We start from the raw sequence: 19947 nt of genomic DNA, 5'->3' as shown, positions 1-19947 counted from the left end.
TGCGAAGGATACAACATTTGGATCATCCGAATTCTGTAAAAGGAGGCCGCATTAGTTGATTGCATTTGAAGGAGCCTTTGAAAGTAAATGAAATTGGACAGCCTTCCTCGCGCTGGTGTGACACAATCTACGAGTGCAGCATCCGAAGGCTGCAGCCCCTGAATTGGGACATAGCTCATGTATATACTCCAGACCATAGAAATAGAATGAGATTCATTCTATTTTGTATGCTCCAGACGGTTAAACTCTCAGCACAATTTTCATTCAAATACAAATTCTAAATTAACCAGGACTAAAAGGATTGCCATGGCACGAGGGCGGACAAGACTTATTTTGGTAGCACTCAATATGTGACCATCTAAGATCTTGTTGAGCACACTAAATTTCCAGTGCTTACTTTTCCTATTCTTTCCTAAGGAAAGCATTATCCTTGGGGATAAAGAGACCACAGTAAATTATTTTTCGATCTCTTGAAGTAGAATCAATTTGTGTCTGTCACTGAGTCAGTGGAACTTCAACTTAATATGTGAGATCTGCTGCAAGCGCCCGCAGGACATTGCATTAAGTGCAGGTCACATCACAGCCACCTTTCTGAAAACCAGCAGGTCAGGGGTCTCATTTATAAACGTGGCGTACGCACAAAACGGGGCTGAAAATGTGCGTACTTGACGGGAGAATGTGCGGTACTCCACGCAAACTCGACCCATGCGTACGCACATTTTGGAGACAATGGGAATTGGGGACACAGATGGTGAGGTGGTGAACTGAAGTCAGACTGCAGAAAGTAAATGCGGGAATAATGATTACTCTTAATATTTTCAAGTATTGATGCCTCATGCAAATTTTTTCACTCTATATCATCCACGTTATCATGAAGATTAAATCCAGCAGTGCTACTTGCACTTGTACTGAGTGATAATTGTTCCATAAACACCTCCAACTCAAATCTCAAATAAAAATTTGTTCTTAATATTTAGCTGTCTCACCGTCACATTGTCCGCTAGGAGCGCAGAAGGAGGAGATAATCCAAACTGCATGGAATACAGGATAGCATCAAATACCCTACCATTAGATAACAGCAGAGCACAGTGAAGCCTAAATAACTAAATATATGTCTTTAATACTGTGCATATATCATCAAATGTCAAAGTCTGGAAATACAGCTGTTAAGCTCTCGCACAATCGTTACACTTAATGTTCTCGTTATCAGTCCGAACTTTAATACTGTCGGTGACAAAACCTGCATGAAGAAAAGTGTGTTTGCCTATTGTCAAAAAAATTATGATACATACTTTTTCTCTGATTAGTATTAAAACTGTTTGCATTATAACAAAACACTGTTGCTGCTGTCTGGGAGCCACTGTCTGTCCTTCTCTGGAGCACAGTGTGTGGTGAGGAAAGAACAGGCGCTCCTTGACTGAGATAACTGACGACATTGACTCTTTATTATGACTATAGAGTTTTATCACATTCTACGTTGTATTACAAAAGCTGTTGTAGAAAGCTTATTCATCAGTCACTTTCTGTACTTATGCTGTGAGTGCTGTAAACTGACCATACTTGCAAGTAAATAAAACTTTCATATAACTTCAGTGGTTCCGTCTATCCTTTGATAATATAAATTATTCTAACACCTATTACACTTTCTTTCGTCTTCAAATTGTATATGAGGGATACCACTAATTAATGCTGTGATTTCGGTAAGGTGTTATCAATTACTCTAATTGTTGTAAACATATAAATACTGCGGTGAACCCGTGCGTAATGCTGCATGATGACACTGCTGGCCGTGCAGGAGGACTACACCAATGGAAGAATCAGAAGAGACAAAGAATTCAGGGACCATGACAATGATAATTTGCCAATTTAAATTCCCTAAAGCTGTGCTCTTGGATCTATGTACTGAACTGGGTCCAGTAGAGAAGGCAACGCGCCGGAACTGTGCCATCCGGGTCCAAATACAGGTCCTCGCCACTCTGTGGGCAACCGGCTGTTTCCAGAAGGAAATGGCAGGTAGCTAAGTGATATTTTTGTATAAATATTACATATAATATTCAACTTTATCACTAAGGCTTGTTTGGATATAATATATAGTTCTGTTAAATCTAGGTCTGGTATATCGAAGCTGTCCCCGAGTGCCGTAATGCCTGCCGTTTTGGACGGTATTATTAATACTGTATAGGTAGTCTATACATCAAGTTTCCCTATACTGTGCAAGAACAGGCCGAAATTATAATTCAATTTGCAGCAATTCCTTTACGTCTGAGAAGTTTTTAGCTTTTTCTCCGCCAGTCATGATTCAGCGACCAAAGAACAACTGCCAGGGTCATTAACATACTGATCAGCATTCATGAGGTGCTTTGCATTGACTATTTATGGTAAAAAAAATGGGCGTATAGAGGGCGGGATAAAAGGCTGATTCACGTACGCACACTTGTGGGTAATCTGTGATTTATAATGGGAACATTGCTTACAGATGTGCGTACGCATGGTTTTATAAATCAGAATTTTTTTGGCATACGCCATTTTTGGCTTTTGGGCGTACGTACACTTTTAGTAAGGATCCTACGCACAGTTTTAGAAATGAGAACCCAGGACAACAGCAAAAGAAGAAAAGGTACTTTACTGATGATGGCGACTCCTGTGGGCAAGTCTAAATGAATAGCTGTGTGGAGAGATTGACTGGAGCTCAAATCACAATCTCAGCCAGTGGCTGGCAATTTAAACTATCGCTCTCTCAGAACCAGACTAGCTTTTACTTCACTTAACTGCAAAAGAACTCAACTGAAAACACATTTTCTGACACAGTGAAACATCTGTATCATGGACACAGGAGCTTCAGGCCCTGTATGACTGTCCTTCTGAGCTAAAACCTCCCTACCAAGAAACAAAACAACAGTAAACTTTTAACAGCAGGCTATGAGTTTTTACATCACATATGGGACTGTGCAAAAGTTAACATGGGTGCTCCAGCTAAGATGCTGACGAACAAGATCCTCAAACAAAAGATCGAAGGAGGCCACAAGTTCTTCACCAGAGCGCTGCAAGCTCTCTTAAACCTGAGAACCATGTAGTGGAGAGACAGAAACAATGGGGCTGAAGTAGTGCAAGGCATGCCAAGGGTTTATAGTCTGCTCTGAGTGCTTAGGGCAGTGAAAAGAAGGCTCCTGGTCCGTGCTGAACTGCTGTCATACGTCTCAGAGGGAAGACGGTCCCCTCTTTTCTCAACGCTGGCTGGAGGACATTAAGCAGCTAGCTAGTGTTGGTTGGTTACAAACTGAAAAGAAGGGGCCTAAGCATGGAGCCACCACACTATTAAAGCAACATTCCTTCCTCTTAGATAATGGGCCCTTAAAAGTTTTAATAGGAGGATAAAAATGTCAGCGCATGAAAAGGAGAATGGGAAAGGAGCTGAACTGGATTGAGTTGAGCTGAGCTGCGACACAGATGGTCAGACAGAGCCGGTCAAGTAACTCACTCTTGCTCATCGACTCCGTTCATAGAGAGCAGAGATCTACCCAAGAGCTACCGTTTGGTCTGTTGTGCGAACACTGATTTTCTCCGCTTCCCCCAGGACTTGTTGGAGAAGGACTCATTTCACTCCCTTTTCTCAGAGAGGAGCCACTGAACTAATTCTAACCTTAATCACACACACACACACACACACACACACACACACACACACACACACACACACACACACACACACACACACACACACACACACACACACACACACACACACACAAAGGTAAAACAGATACAGTAGGAAACTTGCATTAATGCATGTGTATGCATTGACACACGTGTATTTGCATAATGTATGCAGGTTGCAAGCGAATTTGTGTGCGTCTGCCCATCTGTGTCTCAGACAGTTGTGCAGCACCTGCTGGGGACGTGCCACTCTCGCCTTCACTCCTCCTCTCATTCTATCAAGGTCACCTCACTGTAGTCCCAAAGGAGCTGGGCATCCTCCTAACAGAACGCAACAGACAACACAGCAGCAGAGCTTTCTTTAAGACATACAAAAGATATAAGATACAGTATGTTATTACAGAGACGCATTCTTTCCAAAATCAAAAGGCACAGGCTGCTGCAGAAGGCATCTGTCTCTGCAGAGCTCAGTCTGGCCCTCTGGTTAAAGCCATGACAGCCAAGTGTTAGTGGAAAAACCCCACTGGCACTCAGGCAGTCCGCAGCAGCACGCTGGGCTGGCCAGCTTATAGATGGCCTTCGATAAACCCACGAGCAAAAGGGATGCCCATCTCAAATGAGGTATGGAGAATTCAGTGGCAAGGCAGCCAACATTTACTAAAGCCCAAGCCACTGATGTATATTTGTTCAAGGGTGAGGGAGAAAGGGGTAGGGGGACACGGCATGGGGCTTTGTAGATTCTAGACAAAGAAGGAAGATGATGTAGGAAAAAGACCCGAGACTAAGAGCAGAACAAATGAGGGGTGGACAGAGAAAGACAAGAGGGACAGGAAAAGTGTCCCGTATGTCTTTGTCTCTGCTGTTGGACCAACGGGAGAGACTTAATAGGTAGCAATGTGAGCACGAGGCGTTCCCTTCGCTCCACTTCCCTAGAATAGGAAAAGAGCCTGGTTATACGGTTGGGCTGCAGAGCAATGGAGCAGCGACTTCTACACTTGTAAAAACAGTTCTGTGGCCAATGCACAGACAGGCAGGCAGGCCTGCTGAGAAACCAACGTGTAAGAACAGTGTCGGCTTCTGCACAGTGGGACATCCACACAGCACAAGACATAAACATGCATAAAAACGTATAAAGTGTCTTTTTGGAAATACAAATAGTTATATATTTGATTGTTAAGTATTAAACATTGCATAATTGGACTGATGGAAACAGGCCCTTTAGCAGAGCATTACTTCATGTAATTAAAATGTGCAAACAGTCTGCTAAATGGATATTACATTCTAAGAAAGGAGGTCATTTTATCCGTTTACTATTAGAACAAAACATCAATAAAACAGGGTTCAATGACCCTGTGCCTTATTTCATACAGGAGGAATGTGATGGCTGGAAAGCAAAACTAACTGAGAATATGATGCAAACATTTATTATGGACTTGATCACATTTATTGGAAAATTCCTTGCACTGCTGCGCTTCTGGCCAGCACAGAAAACACATATCCTGAAGTCAACATGCCACTGTCTATATCTAAATGTCATAACAGAAAGTGTGAAATTGTGCCTAAGGCAGGATTAAATGACTGAGTTGTGTGCCTGTGCGTATGTATGATTATGTCCATCATGTCCATTATGTTCATATTTGAATTTGAAAAAAAAAAAAAAAAAAAAAAAAAAAAAAAAAAAAAAAAAAAAAAAAAAAAAAAAAAAAGAGAAAACAGATTGGCTGCACAAGGGGTAACAATCCCTTTGGGAAGCTAATGAAAGTTGTAAACACAGGAAGAGGATTTCATTGACAAAGTAAACATTTCCTGGAAAGACAAGGCCTACTATAGAGAAAAAGAGCAATGCTTGTATCCACAGTCAGGTGACTAATTAAAAGGCAACGGAGGGAATTGTTGTATTATTTTTAATAGTAGTAAAATAAGTAAATGTTGTTTTGGTGATCATGATTTGAACATCAAATGTAACATTGTGTTCAAATCGTGCAGTGGCCGATCAACAGCTTTCTCCTAGCAGTAAAAGGTGAGAGTAAAACCCCGGGGGCTTATGTAATCAAAGTTATCCCTGCAATGAGCTTCAAACACTCTAATACCATCATGCTGGTGTGACATTTTGGACTCCTTGCTGCTATTCAACAGCTTTCCAAACAATGCCAGCCATACTTATGCCATATTGAGTGGCAGAGTGACAGGAAGTTTGATCGAGAGGACTCAACTTCTTGTTGAAAGCTGCATCTCTCATTTCACTTCAACTTGGCTGAAGATTCAAATTTCAAGGTCATATTATGTGTATTTTGAGCTGAAGACAATATGACTGAAAACACAAGTTACTATACAGTATGTGACTTACACACACACAGCCCATCAGTGCACACTTAAACTAATTGCCCTCCCGGATATTAAAAAATGTACAGGACTAAAATTATGGATGTGTGGGTTGACTAAGCCTAAAATTTCAGAATTCCAACGTTGGATCCCGTCTCACGCACATATAGTATGTCGCTGTTATCCTCCTATATAGAAGAGAGAATATATCAAACGTAAAGCGCTGGAACCCTTCTTGACCTAAATGGCATTCCAATCAACCACTGAGCACCTTGGCTGGCCTTCAAAAGGCTTTATTTCTTGACGGGGAGAATGTTTGGGGAGAATAAATGAACTGTTACATTTTGGCCAGCTAGACGATGGAGCCTTCATTTGGCCGGAGTTATTCCTGCTCAGGGGGGCAGGGGCAGGTCTAATAAGAGACAGGCCGGCAGCAGCCTTGTCATTAGCTGAGAGGCTGGCAGACCCCTGCTGCCTAATTGGCACAGGCTCACTGCTAACAAGGGCTTCCTACCAGCAGGGGAAACAGACTGTTATCGACATACACTGCAGTGACCAGCTCTCCACTGTCCACAGAAAGACTCGCAGAAGTTGCCCAGGGAACACCTGACCCATTAATGAAAGAAATGGAAAGCTGATGTCTTTTTAATGAGAACAATAAAGCTCATGAGCAAACTGCACCCCAGGCTTTGCTCTTTAAGAGGACTTTTGCAGAATGGATGGAGGGTTGCATTTAATCCGACTTGGCTGGGCGATTAGATCAGTTTTAATTTTCTCAATGATCCACCCCCCCTGTGAGCCACTTAATTATAAAAATAATAAAGAAAATGTTCAGTAAGCAAGGAAAGTGATATTTGCAGCACTTCTACAGGGTTATTGTCCAATAACTTAACAGGCCACTTCCTCACTACTTCCATTTTCCCTCAGACACACACTGTTGTAATAGAGCAGTAATAATAAGCAGATGAGTAGTTGTTCTGTCTGTTAGTCTTTCGAAAATAATGAAACAATGACAGAGCGGCTATCTGATGAGTGAAGGAAGTTTGTAGATTTATGGCAGCTTTAATCTCTTGATCCAAATGTGTCTCATCTGGAAGCAATAAAGACAAATTGAATATGAAAATGGAAGATTAACAAAAAGAGGTGAGACAGGGGGAGCTTGGCGAGACTGGACCGGTGCTCACAGTCTGCTTCTGACAGAAATAGTAGTAGTGCTTTGAAACACATGATCCAGCTTTTCACTCCACTCAAATAACACTGCGTTTATGAAATGTAAACATTGACAGTTTACTAGGCCAGACTGATCTCATAAACCAGACTTCCAAGATCCTCGGTACACCATCCAGGGGACGTAGGAACATCACAGTCTAATGACTCCCAGCACGAGCAGTTATCATAGAAAAGAGATGGGCAGAGATGAAGAGCCACTCGGAGCCTGCTGTACATGCTGTCAGGGCTTTTTGAACGACAAATGCTGCAAACCTCAGGAACCAAAAGGTCCACGACACAGTCCCGGCATGAACTGGCGGAGCCAAGGAATCTGTAGACAGCTGGATAATTACTTCTTGAATAAATGTGTTTTGTGATAGTGATAACAGCTGTTCATTTTCTCTGATGTTGCTTTTCTAATCTATGGAGAAATCTACCGAACAAAGAACAGAGGCAGGAAACGCTTTGCAACATGCAGTGTGTCAAACACGCAGAGCAACAGCACAACACATAACGGCACAGAGGGGAAAAAAACAAGGATATCTGTATGTTGGAATCAAAATCTCGATGACCTAAAAAACTAAATAAATAAAAAACAGCAGCAAAATGTGTCTAATTTTACAATCCAACTGAAATTAAAATTCATATTTGCTAAGAAATCAGTGATAGCCTATCTGTTTTTACTTATTTGGTCAAAATTGTAATTACCAAAAAGAAAAGAATTACGTTTTATTTATTGTTCTGCAGTGTTTGCAGGGGGAGTGAATTTTTGGTGAATTGTTATATTGGACTATATAAATAAAATTCATTGACTGATTCAATGTATGGAGGTTAAAGAAACATCCGTTTCATCTGTGCTATAACCACAAATAGAGACAGCTAACACTAAAGGTCGTTTTACAGTCGCCGCATCTGAGCTTGCGCCAATGTGATGTCAAAATGACATAGATCTCGCTGGCGTGCCAGGATTTTGAATGCGTCCAGAGGGTGCGCACCACTCCACTTTTTTTTGTGCGGCGCGCGACAAAGCAAAAACAGGAAGCCTGAACAGCCAGGAGTGAAATAACATGGGCGAAAAGTAACAACTAGTGAGGATACAATGCTTACCTTAGCAAGCTAGGCCCACTACAGTAGCTTATGCTTTCCAAATGGCAGCTAGTTAGCCTAGCTTGTTTGTTTAATGCTATAAAAAGGGACAGACCGCTTAAATTGCTTACAGTTAGCTAACAGATTGCTAACGCTATGTGGGCTTTGTTAAAAAATGGGAAACGTCTGGTATCATCATTTCTAGAATGTTGACACGCTCTGGTTATAGACTGTTAAAAATATGGACAGCTTGTCCGTGATGTCACCCATTTGTTTCTGAAGAGCCCAAATGAAGCTCATAGTGGGCGGCTCCCGCCAGTGCCATCTTGACAGTTAGAGACAAAAAAAGGTTTTTGTACCAGGCTGTTAACATGTTTAATTCTGCTGTAAAGTTGGGCATTTATAACATGGGGGTCTATGGAAATTGACTCACTTCTGGAGCAAGCTTCAAGTGGCCACTCAATGTTTTTGGCACTTCTGCATAGGTTTCATTGCTCAGCACGGGAGGTTGCCCCTTGGCTCCAGTCAGTAGCTCACCCTGGAAATTGACAGTGCGTCTCCTAGCAACGCCAGCTCTCAGCTGTCAGTCAACAGTTGCCAGGGGAAACGTCCACCAAGAGGCCTGACTCTTGGACATAGTTTTAACAAATAAGTCCAGAAATGGTTTTATCCTCCTTTGAAAAATGGAAAAGTACTCTGTAGTATCATTAATGTAGTATTCTGTAGTATTGTTGTAATTGTAGGTTGGCATTTAGTCTGTGCATGATGATAATACGATTCATCAGGTAAATAACTTGTGAATGGTCAAAAATATCTTTGGCACTAGGAATGGAAAGGCTGAAACTTAAACAATGTACAACAATCCAAGTCAAACAGACTAAAACCAGCACATTGTAACTCAGCAGGTTTTGTTCTTACCATCCCACAATTTAGCAATGCATACGGCAACTCCAGAGCAGCAAAATAATCTGGCAGTGCTGAGTAACTGATCTATTTTTATGACATAAAATATGCGATTTAACAAACTAGAGTGGATTTGTTACAAACTACAACCACTGTGCTGTTGTTTCATAGACTTGTAAAATTCTACGTTGTCAGCTACAAAACAATATGCATAATAGAGATATGTGCCTGACAGCTTGCGTTGCTTTAAATTCAATGACGTTATAAATGTACAGTATGCATGTCGGCAGTGCTCCTGTGTTGGATGAGTAAGCCTCATAGCAGGTTGGCTCTGTACCTTCTCCTGTCACGTCTCCATCCCACAGGAATGCTCTATAAACAAGAGGTGTGTCTGCCCCAGGCTACACCTTTAATTGTTTTCTCTGCTCGCAGTTCCCCGAAGGCCACTCTCATACCACTGATACCTTCAAATGCTGCCAAGCACTAGATTGGTCCAATTTGAAAGAGTGGGAGGAAAACAAAAAGAGATTTATCCTTGTTTGTCTTCTCCCCCCCCCCCCACCTCAGACTGGAGACACCTACCTTTGCTCACCTTTCATTTAGGCCTGTTAGGGCACAACTCATCACATTACTCAAAAATGCATGAGCATGAGCCTGAACATTTGCATGTTACATAAAGATTCAACTGCATCATCATCCAAATGTTGTATTAAATAATGAGCTTTCACCACATAAAGCAATATCCAACCTTCAGTCAAATGCACCAACATGTCCTGCTGTTTTCCACAAATCATCAATGTGTGTGTGTGTGTGTGTGTGTGTGTGTGTGTGTGTGTGTGTGTGTGTGTGTGTGTGTGTGTGTGTGTGTGTGTGTGTGTGTGTGTATATGATTAACCTTTAGGTCTTTGGATACAGGTATGCTGGTTGTCACTCAGGAGGAATCCTTCTCTGCAGCGGCACTCATAGCTGCCCATCATGTTGACACAAATCTGCTGACATCCGCCGTTGCCTTCTGAGCACTCATCCACATCTGCCAGGAGACAGACGCACAAAACAAAATTAATGAGATCACTTCAAGACAGAACAAATACTACACCGATTACCGTTTGTCTGAAGGTTGTCTGGAATCAAATCGTGACCTGTTTTTTGGACAATTTGCTGTAAATCATCATCAGAGATAATAGGAACACACACATATAGTATCCATTTAGAAGTATTATTAGAGCAAACGTGATTGAACCGACAGTACTTCTGAAAGAGCGTAAATGTTTTGTATTTTAAGGCAGTATTTTGTATCAAAAGCAAAAGTACTCACAATTCAGAAAAATTGCCCTTTAGTGAGTATTACACTATTATATCTTATATCTATATTATTGAATTATTATTAGCGGTGCATTAAGCAGTAAGCATGTAAGCAGAAGTTTACCATTGTAGTTGGTTAAGGTGGAGCAAGTTTTAACTACTTTATATAATGTTTGATAGCTTAATCTATAAAAATGCATCATATTTTAAGTTATAAGTTAAATATATGTTTAAATGTAAAATTTAGTGGAGTAAAAGTACATATGAAGTACATATTTTTGGCTGACAATGTAGTGGAGTAGAAGTATATGCGTAGCATAGTGAAATAGAAATAGGTACCTCAAATTTGTACTCAAGTACAGTACTTTGGTAAATAAACTTAGTCCACCACAACATATGATGATATAATTCCCAAAAACCTGCTGTTTGAAATAGAACATAAAAAAAGGCTCTACTATTATTTGACTGAAAACATTTCAGGTTCAATGGTATAAATTAAAGAATTTAAAATGTATTTCTCATTTGAAAATGTTTTAGAAATTACTCCCTTCCATAATTAAATAGGCACAACAACCACAAAGGATGTACTGTGAGTGCAAATGTCATACAAAAGTAAAAACACAAGACACAAAAAAAAAGTGTTTGGATATTATGAAAAGTCAGAGGGAGCTTGTCTTAAGCTGTTTGAGGAGGTTGTGTCCGTCTTAATGGTTATCTGACATGGCAGCACACAGAGTTGCACTGGAAACCTCCAACTGTGCAGCACTAAGCCATAAAAATGCACATGCAGCACAATCTCCTGGCAAGTGGGAAACCTGATCCACCTGGGCCAGAGTACCTGCTGATGATGAGTGTCTGTCAGCCCCATGACGGGAGGAATGCAGGGAGAGAGAGGAAGGAGGTGGAAGGTGGAAGGGGGGAGGGCAGTGAGGAGGAGGGAGAGGAAAAGTAAAGATGGAAAGAGGAGAGAGTATGAGGGGGGAGCAGGGGAGAGCAGGGGCGGTAACAAGCAACCATGTGAATCCACCTCAAGTGCATACAAAGGCAGAGCATTTACAAAGGTGTCGCCTGAGGCCTCGTCCTGCCACGGGGCAAAAAAGAGAAAGTGACCACAAATGAGAGTTGCTGACTTCATTTCCACCCATAATGAATTGTGCACTTCCAGCTGTTCTCTCCTAATGGCACAAAAGTATTTTTTTTCCAACTCACTGAGTGACTCGACAAAAGAAATAAATGAGCTGTGGAACATCTATGAATCTTTTGATATATTTTGTTTATTTTCAACATGTAAGCTTTTGCACAATGTCATTTTTTGGCTGCTCTTGTTTGTCTGGCATGCTGCAGAGCTTAGCGGCCCCTGCCTCCCCTGTGCGTGACTGCACTGTGGCTGTGGAGGTGACTCTTCCCCCTGAGACCTGTGCTCTGTCCCTCACTACCACACTTCCACACTGGAACCTTATCCATCCCTCTGCTCGATGCATCAATAATCTGCTGTATATACAAGGCTTTTTTTTTAATAAAACCGTCATGCGAAACTAATTTACTGTCTATTTGTCCAGTCTGAGAAGGCCTCAAGATTAAGTTTCCTTTCTGTGGAATTCTCAGGCCGGCAGAGTTAGAAATTAAAATTTACTCTGTGCTCTTCTTTCTTCTTTTTCCACAAAGAAATGCAGGGGCATGTGGATTCACAAAATACATAAACACACAGAGACTGTGCTCACAAAGTGGCACCTGGCAGACAGAAAACTCTGGTGTTGATAAATGGGTCAGTGGCAGGTAGAACTCATGACCCTCGTCGGCATGCCAAGTTTGCTGTCCTGCTCTCACATTCCATCTCCAAAACTGTCTCGTTCCTCATGTGTCATGTCAGTTGAGGTCATTGGGAAAAGCATTACACTGTAGCCAGGTGAATCAGTGCACTCAGAAAAAAAAGTGCTCAGTAAAGTTAACATTTAGACTTCAAATCTGAGTAAAGGGAGGACAGTTCAGAAATAGCTGGGCAGGCTTTCATTCAACTGTGTGGCTGCCTTGGTTTTGACCGCATGGTCCCCATCATGAAAGTGGCAGCAACAGAGAGAAGACCGTTGAGCTGACGGAAGCTGCCAACAACCTACAGCTGTACCTTTACAGATAAACTGTTAGCAGGCACCAAAAACCCAAACTCCATAACTCATATGGGAAAACATTCTCACACACATAAATTCTCTTTCCCTCTCTCTCTCACACACACATACACTAACCCCCAAAAAAATGTAAAGGCAACTCAAATACATCAGTCCTCGACGCATGCACAAAATGCCCATGAGAAATGCAACCAGCCTTAGAGGGCCTGGGGGAATTCTCTTTCCATACCCTCGGCGCATCAATGAAGGTTTCATTTCCTGATTCCTTCATCCCTCCAAATGAGGCGTCCCCTGTCAGTAGATCTCTCCTGTTTAAATAGCTCCCATAATTGCATGTGTTGTGTGCTGGGCAAGGCTGGCGTCCAAAGCAAATATTTCCAAGCGGAAAGGGGTTCTGGCATGGCCAGGAGAAGTGCTCATGTTATTTAGACTTAAAACATTTTTAAAAAATTCTCTTGAGAGAATGAAAAAAAACAAAACAAAACGTCTAAATCAAGTTAAAAGGGCTGCCTTACGTCTGAAAAACGAGACTTGTTTCTGCTCTATCCCTGCTTCACTCGAGGAGACTTACGGCAAAGGAAGGTTCAAACGGAGAGAGATTAAGAGATTGGTTGTGTTTGCGGAGGCCATGTCCGCTGGTTTCTCAGATAGCCTTGGCTGTATATATAACATTTGGCCTTGCGCAGAGCTTTAGAGCCATGTAAACATGGTGGTTGCCTTACAGAAACTCCTGAACCCTTATTTTGGAGAAACACTCAACTCTTTTGCTCACCTTTTTTTTAAGATTCAGCGACTTTGGGGGCATTTATTGCTGACCCAAAGGTTTTTTTTGCCAGCGGGGGGAGAGTGAAAAACTACCGCTGCCTGTCATCAAAGCTGTCCATGCATCCATCCCACTGCTTGGCTTCTGTCTAGATCAGACAAAACTGTCTCTGTGGTCTAGACAGACCAGATACAAGGAGGTGATTGGACGGACACTGGCCTCTTTGGGCATTTCGTTTACAGGAGTTGAAGAGGCACACATTCTTTAATAAGGCAGCAAATCGGAGCCATGTGCGGCGACAGGCAGCAAAACAGCTGGTGGACTGCAGGAGCCGACGTGCTGCTCTGGTAGATGAACAGACACCAGCTTGGCTTGACTGAGCGTCAGTGAGGAAGGAATGGCACATACACAGCTAGCTCCAATTAAAACAAGATCCTTTCTTATTTTAAACAGGATAACAGGATTTCCTCTTTTTCTCTGCTGCTTCTGGAGTTCAATGACACGGCGCATTTCTTCACCCACTTGAATGAACAGTGACCAAGGCGCCAGATTTCAACCCGGCCTGAGAGGACAACTGAGTTCACAGACGCTGAAACTGGCTTTGTGTTAGCGGCATTCAGCCTCAGTCTGACACGCGTCAGCTGAGGTTGTATAAATTGATATGTTGCAGGAAGTCCTGATTTTTCATCTGCAGAACACACACTCTATTAAATCAAAGAAGTGTTGGTGACTATTTCAAACTGGAAGTTGATGCATTAAGACACTTACAGTATTTAGCTTTGAACAATTTATTAGTTCCAACACTTCCTGTCTGCCTGTGTCTAATAGAGCTAACTGATTCACATCTGCCAAGCAAACAGGAATAAAATCATGTCTGTTTACTGGAGGGTTTCATTCTTAGATTAGCAGGTAGAGATGATTTGTATGCTATCTACATAAACAAAACTAATTCAGCTTATATTAAACTCAGACTTTTCGACTTTGGGCCCGTCTCCCGGGTAACCATTTTGGTAAATAAGCACATGCTTACAGTAGAGTCCACGTACAATCTCTCGCTGAGTTCTTTCCTGAATGAAAAACTATGAGCTAAGATGGTAAATGGCATTTCTCTGTTCCTCCAAAACAAGTCTGGAAGTATTTTAAAAACAAAACCCCAGGATAAGTGTTTGGGTGGACAGCCTTATGCCAAGAAGACAAGAGGCCCTGCGCCGACGTCTGACGGCTCCCAGTCTGCTACATCCCTAAACCCAATCTCAGGCTTGAGTTTCCCCCAAAGCCCTGCCAGTGGGCTCAGCTGGAATTGTTCATTTCATGGTGGATGGGAATGAACAATCCAGAGAGAGAGAGAGAGAGAGAAAGAGTGTTGATATACCCTTTAGGAGCCAGCTAATGCACTATTCTCAAATCTGTCCTTCGTCACTCCAGCTCCTCTCCTCTGAATTGTGGAGAGACTCTCTTGTCCAAACTCGATCCATGCATGTCACAACAAAAGCAAAGTGACTGCTAACTGGTGAGACAGCGGGGTATTTGCATCTGCAGCGGGGCAGTGAGGAGGGTTAGTGCTAAGCCTCAGCAGTGTCTGTACTATCCTGTAACTCCTCTGGGTATGATGGGATCGGGGTTAACCAGATCATCATTTTCCTAACTCAATCCGACAAATTCAGGAGTTAAAGGTAGTGGTTAAAAGCACCTCTTCCAGGCTAGAATCAAATCATTTCTGCACAAGTGAAGGGTGAGGATGTTATCATCACTGCCTTGGAAGAGTGGCCAATGCAGTTAAAAGGAATGCATTTAAGAAAGCAGCAAAGGCTGTGGGGCAAATCAGCGTGACGCTCTTTGATGACTACTTTTTCCCATCAGGACCTGGTCAATAATACATCATTCTCAAACCTCCTGTTTGATTAGCCGACCTTGCAACATGATCCCAAAAGATTACAAGAGCAGGGATACAGGCTCAGCCAGGCGATGACTCAAGAGACCTTGTGGCAGATGACAGATGAAGTTTTTCTATCAAAAAGATTCTGAGGGACATTCTTAAAAAAACAACAACAACAAAAAGCAATGTCACTATGCAATTACAGCCATTAGCAAAACACCAAACAGTGTTAACTGATGTGACCTTTTCTTAGCTTCTACTCCAAAGCTGGTCTTCAAAAGCCCATTTCAAAGCTGTAATGACATTGCTTTTGTGTTATAGATCATGTTGCGTCTTTGGGGAAGGTTAAAGTAAAAGGGCATTCATTTCCCTATAGATTGCACAGGGAATTGAGCACTGCTGAATCAATACAAACCAAATGTTGGTCAATAGAAATCAAAGGAACATAGCCTGTTAAGCTGTGTCTGTGTGTGTGTGTGTGTGTGTGTGTGTGTGTGTGTGTGTGTGTGTGTGTGTGTGTGTGTGTGTGTGTGTGTGTGTGTGATGTGTGTGTTCAAGTCAGCTTTTGTTCCTACCAGTTAGTCACTGCATGTGATTGTGGCATTTCCATTTTATTTAACCAAGACGTGTTGCCCTCCTGCATTCAAGTCATTGTAGGAAAAAATAAAACATGACAGATCAACTTAGAAAACTCTCTCCATGTTTTATCTGCCTTTCCACTTTTTATTCATATCTTTATTTGTGTCTTTTAGTTCCAGATGGAGGTGAAATGTGATTTGTGTTTGTAAAGAAAGGGAGTATTTGTTCAGATGCTTACAGTATTAAACTATTAGAGAGTTTAACTAGTAATGATAAGAGGGTATTTGGGTTTCTGTAGGACCTCAACTAAAACACATAGGTCATAAATGTGGGGACGGTGGTGCTACAGTGGGGAACTAATAGCCTCGCTGCATCTGGTTTTCATTCTAAAGAGGATGTGTGTTTTGGATTAAATTGACATTGATTCCTCTGTTTTTCCTAAGACTGAAAATCCTTTACAGCCTTGCCATGAAAGAGGTGTGGTGATTAAATACCATCCCTCCCTTACCTCTGCGAGATAATAGTCACGACAGTTATAAAAGATGTAATCAAGTTCTTATATGCTTCACTTCCTCTCTTCAGTGTGAGTTTTGAGAGGGTACAATAGCTCCCTGTGAGGTAAATTATACATTGAGTGACATCTCACTCCGCACAGACAGGAGCAGTGTGCTGTGATATTGCATTGCTTCCACCTTGCTGACTCCCTGACATCTTTGTGGGGTTTAGGGCAGTCAGAGGAGACCTCAGAAACCAGAGCATCCCCGGCGAGGCGCACTAGGCAGCGTTCTGCTTCATGCTCCGCCGCCTTCTGCCACCGCCCAATGTCACTATGCTGCCAACACATCCAATTACAAGGAGCCGTGTGGCACGCGCGGCAGCCAGCAAACAAAGAAGACATCGACAGGGATGAGCATGCAATGGCCTAACTCGCTTGTCCCTGAGCTGATGCTGACACACACACACACACACACACACACACACACTACTGAGAGTTTAAACAGCACTGTAACCGTGAAAAGCAGACGAAAATAATACAAAAATCACGGGAGCTTTGTGGAGACACAACATGGAGTAAATCCAAAGAGAAGCACCTTAAAGATCTCAGACTCTAAACTCAGTGGGAACTTTTGAGGATCAGGTGAATGTCTCCTCCTGTGCAGCCTCGGGCACATCTGGTCTATAAGGGCTCTGAGGGTCTGACCTCGTCTGGGAACCAGCTGCTTAGGTTCTCCACTCCAGGGCCAAGGGGACTAATCTTTTCTCAGGGGCCAAAAAAGAGCTTAAACCTGGAAGAGGAAGCTGGGGCCTTAGCGTGAAACCTCGGCTATACCTCTTCCTCTCCTCTCTTGTGTTTGTGCTGAGGATTATTTCCTTAGCAGAGCAGAGCGGAGGCATTAGAATGAGTTAAATTCTCGAGAAAAGAAGTCTTTAGTGTCCTTTCAGGTCTCAAGGCAAGAGTTGGATTTGTCCTTGACAGCTACACCATTCTGTGAATATTTCTGCCCTGTTTGCTATGCTTAAATGAGTAAATGTTTTTTTTTTTTAATCTAACAATAATTGGATCAATATCCTCAAAGGAAAAAGGGAGAATTTTTGAGTCAGATCTCAACCAAGAAGTCTTGCATACAGGTCATTTGCTGGGAAAAATAAAACATGGCAGAAGAAGAAGAAAAAACGTGGAAAGCTCTCTCCGTGTTTGATCGTGTGTGTTTCACTATGACAAATTATATCAAAGGGATCGATGGATGCAACTCTGTTTGATGCAACAGCAGCAGCCACACAACCATTTATTGCAATTACACACCTGCATGCAAGGCAGGAGCTGATCCACAGCAAAGCAAATGATCCACGCACAACTGAAAGCCGTTGCTAAATGGCTTGGAAAATAGTATATACAAGTGCATGAGTGAGGAAGAGGTAGAAAGTGAGGGAAGAAGCGAAATAGACAAATACAGTAAGAGTGAGAGAAAGTGAGAATCTGAGACATGAGAGCATCGACAAGTCAGGGCAGGTTTATTATCGATCTAAAGATACAAGTGTTTTCCATTCCACCTTAATCCCAGCATTGCATGCACTTCATCAAGTAAATTGATATGAGTGTGTTGCCTCGTGTGCCCGCATGCAAAAGCTCCTTGGCAGTGAATCACTGTTAAGTGCTGATAAGGTTTTCTGTCATCACTTCACCTGAATATGAAATCCTCTGTAGCAAGTCACCCTTTATTTTCATCTGCAACAAGCTCACAGCAGCTACAAAGGGTTAGTCAACTTTAAATATCAAGTGAAATGCATCATGCTAAGTTCGTTACCAAGAGGGAGATGATTTCTGAGGAGCAGCGGGGTCTGAGACTTGGAGGTATCAAAACAAGACAAAGGAATGTAGGATGGGTGAATGGGGGAGAAGGAGCAAGCCAGAAGGACAGAATGGAGGGGATGATGTCTATATTTAGCAGCTGCCAACAGCAGGAAGATCAGTGTTTTTTCCCCTTCATTTCATAACCTTCTAAAGTGTAATATGTTCTCTGTGAGGTTAATATGAATGGCACACTGTTGAAATATTAAACCATGGGAAAGTACGGTCGGCTGCCGGCTAACTCAGAGCTCTCAGCTCGGAATCGAGCTCTTCATAAATTCACCCCTTTTCGTCAGACTTATTAATAAAAGGTCTCTTTTTTTACTTTTGTGAAAACACATTTGGAGACTACCTGCAATGTAAAATGAGGAAATGGCTCATATCTGATGGAGCAGTCTAATAAGAGCTCAATTCAGCCCTGAAGCATATATTACCATTCATGATGTGACATTAGACATGCAGAGAGAAGAATTTATGCAACCACATGGGTAATGTCAGGCTGAGTTTGTAATATGACACATACAGTATAATGTATGGGTTCGCCTGACAAAAGCCCCTTATATAACATTTTCCTGCATAATTAAGTCATCTGCAGAAAATGTACTGTAGGGAAATAAAATCAGTTTAGCACTCACACAAACACACACACGTTGTGAGGTAATTGCACACACACTCCCCCACATCACACGCCACACACTCACCTAGACAATTGTGCCCATCATGTGCCAAGCGGAAGCCATCATAGCATGTGCACCTGTAATTTCCTGGGATGTTGATGCACTCATGGACGCAGCCACCGTTGTATTCAGTTGCACACTCGTCAACATCTGCAGAGAGAAGATACACAAGCATATGAGAGCAGGTCCTTCAAAACTAGAAGTAATCAAGATTAATTTAGGAGCTATAATGTAGGAACAGCCTTAAAGGAACAGTTTGTCATTTTGGGAAATATGCTTATTCGCTTTCCAGCCAGGAGTTAGATGAGAGGATCAGATCAATACCTCTCTCATATCTGTCCATTGAATATGAAGCTTCAGCCAGTTAGCTTAGCTTAGTATAAAGACTGGAAACAGCTAGGCTCAGTCCAAAAATAACAAATTCCACTTACCATGACCTCTAAAGCTTGCTAATTAACATTGTATATCTCAAAGGGAATTGATATGCTCTTTAATCTCAGCAAGAAAGCAAATAAGCATGTTTCCCAAAATGTCAAAAAAATATTCCTTTTTAAATCTGTGAGAGCAATTAGGCTGTTTGGTACAATACAGAGAAATAAAATGATCTATTTTGTTCCATCTCTACTTTCAAAAGAGGTCTTATGAGGTAAACAGGGACGAGGAAACAGCTGTGCTAATTAGTTGGTTCACCTGTTACTGATGTAACTTGGGTATATGCCAGAGCTTCACTTAAACTTTGGTTTTTAAAGCCTAATAGGCCACTGATAGCCAAGATGTTATGCCGTATTTAATTTTTTTTTTAAATTGTCCAGCTTCATGCCAAGAAATTGCTTTTTCTCTTTGGAATGTTATTGTTGACAGATTGTAAAAGCCCTCTACTGAGACCCAGAGAATGTTGTCACTTGTGACAATTTGCAGCTAAGTATAGAAATGTCCATTATACATATACAAAACACAAACAAAAAGGAAATACAGTTGAAAAATATAATTTATTGATGTGAATGTACTTCGTCAGAAAGGAATCTCCATTACATTAGTACTGACATTATTGACATTGCAGGCTGACTGATAGCCAATACTTAATAAAAGGCGATTATTGATCA

General features: G+C 41.9%; 1 protein-coding gene across 2 annotated transcripts in view; it reads right to left on the bottom strand.

The window, feature by feature from the left end:
* scube3 (signal peptide, CUB domain, EGF-like 3) overlaps nucleotides 1–19947 on the bottom strand; it is a 76739-nt gene that overhangs the window by 35312 nt on the left and 21480 nt on the right. For both annotated transcript variants that reach the window (XM_039801020.1, XM_039801021.1), the window contains exons 3-4: nucleotides 18869–18994; nucleotides 10070–10204 (exon numbers count right to left, since the gene is read on the bottom strand). In XM_039801020.1, the coding sequence (XP_039656954.1) occupies nucleotides 10070–10204; nucleotides 18869–18994 (261 nt within the window). The remainder of the gene's footprint in view (nucleotides 1–10069; nucleotides 10205–18868; nucleotides 18995–19947) is intronic.

The sequence above is a fragment of the Perca fluviatilis genome, chromosome 5, assembly GCF_010015445.1.
Source record: "Perca fluviatilis chromosome 5, GENO_Pfluv_1.0, whole genome shotgun sequence".
Classification (NCBI taxonomy): domain Eukaryota; kingdom Metazoa; phylum Chordata; class Actinopteri; order Perciformes; family Percidae; genus Perca; species Perca fluviatilis.
The sequence above is the reverse complement of the archived record's forward strand: the minus strand, read 5'-3'. Positions and strand labels throughout refer to the sequence as shown.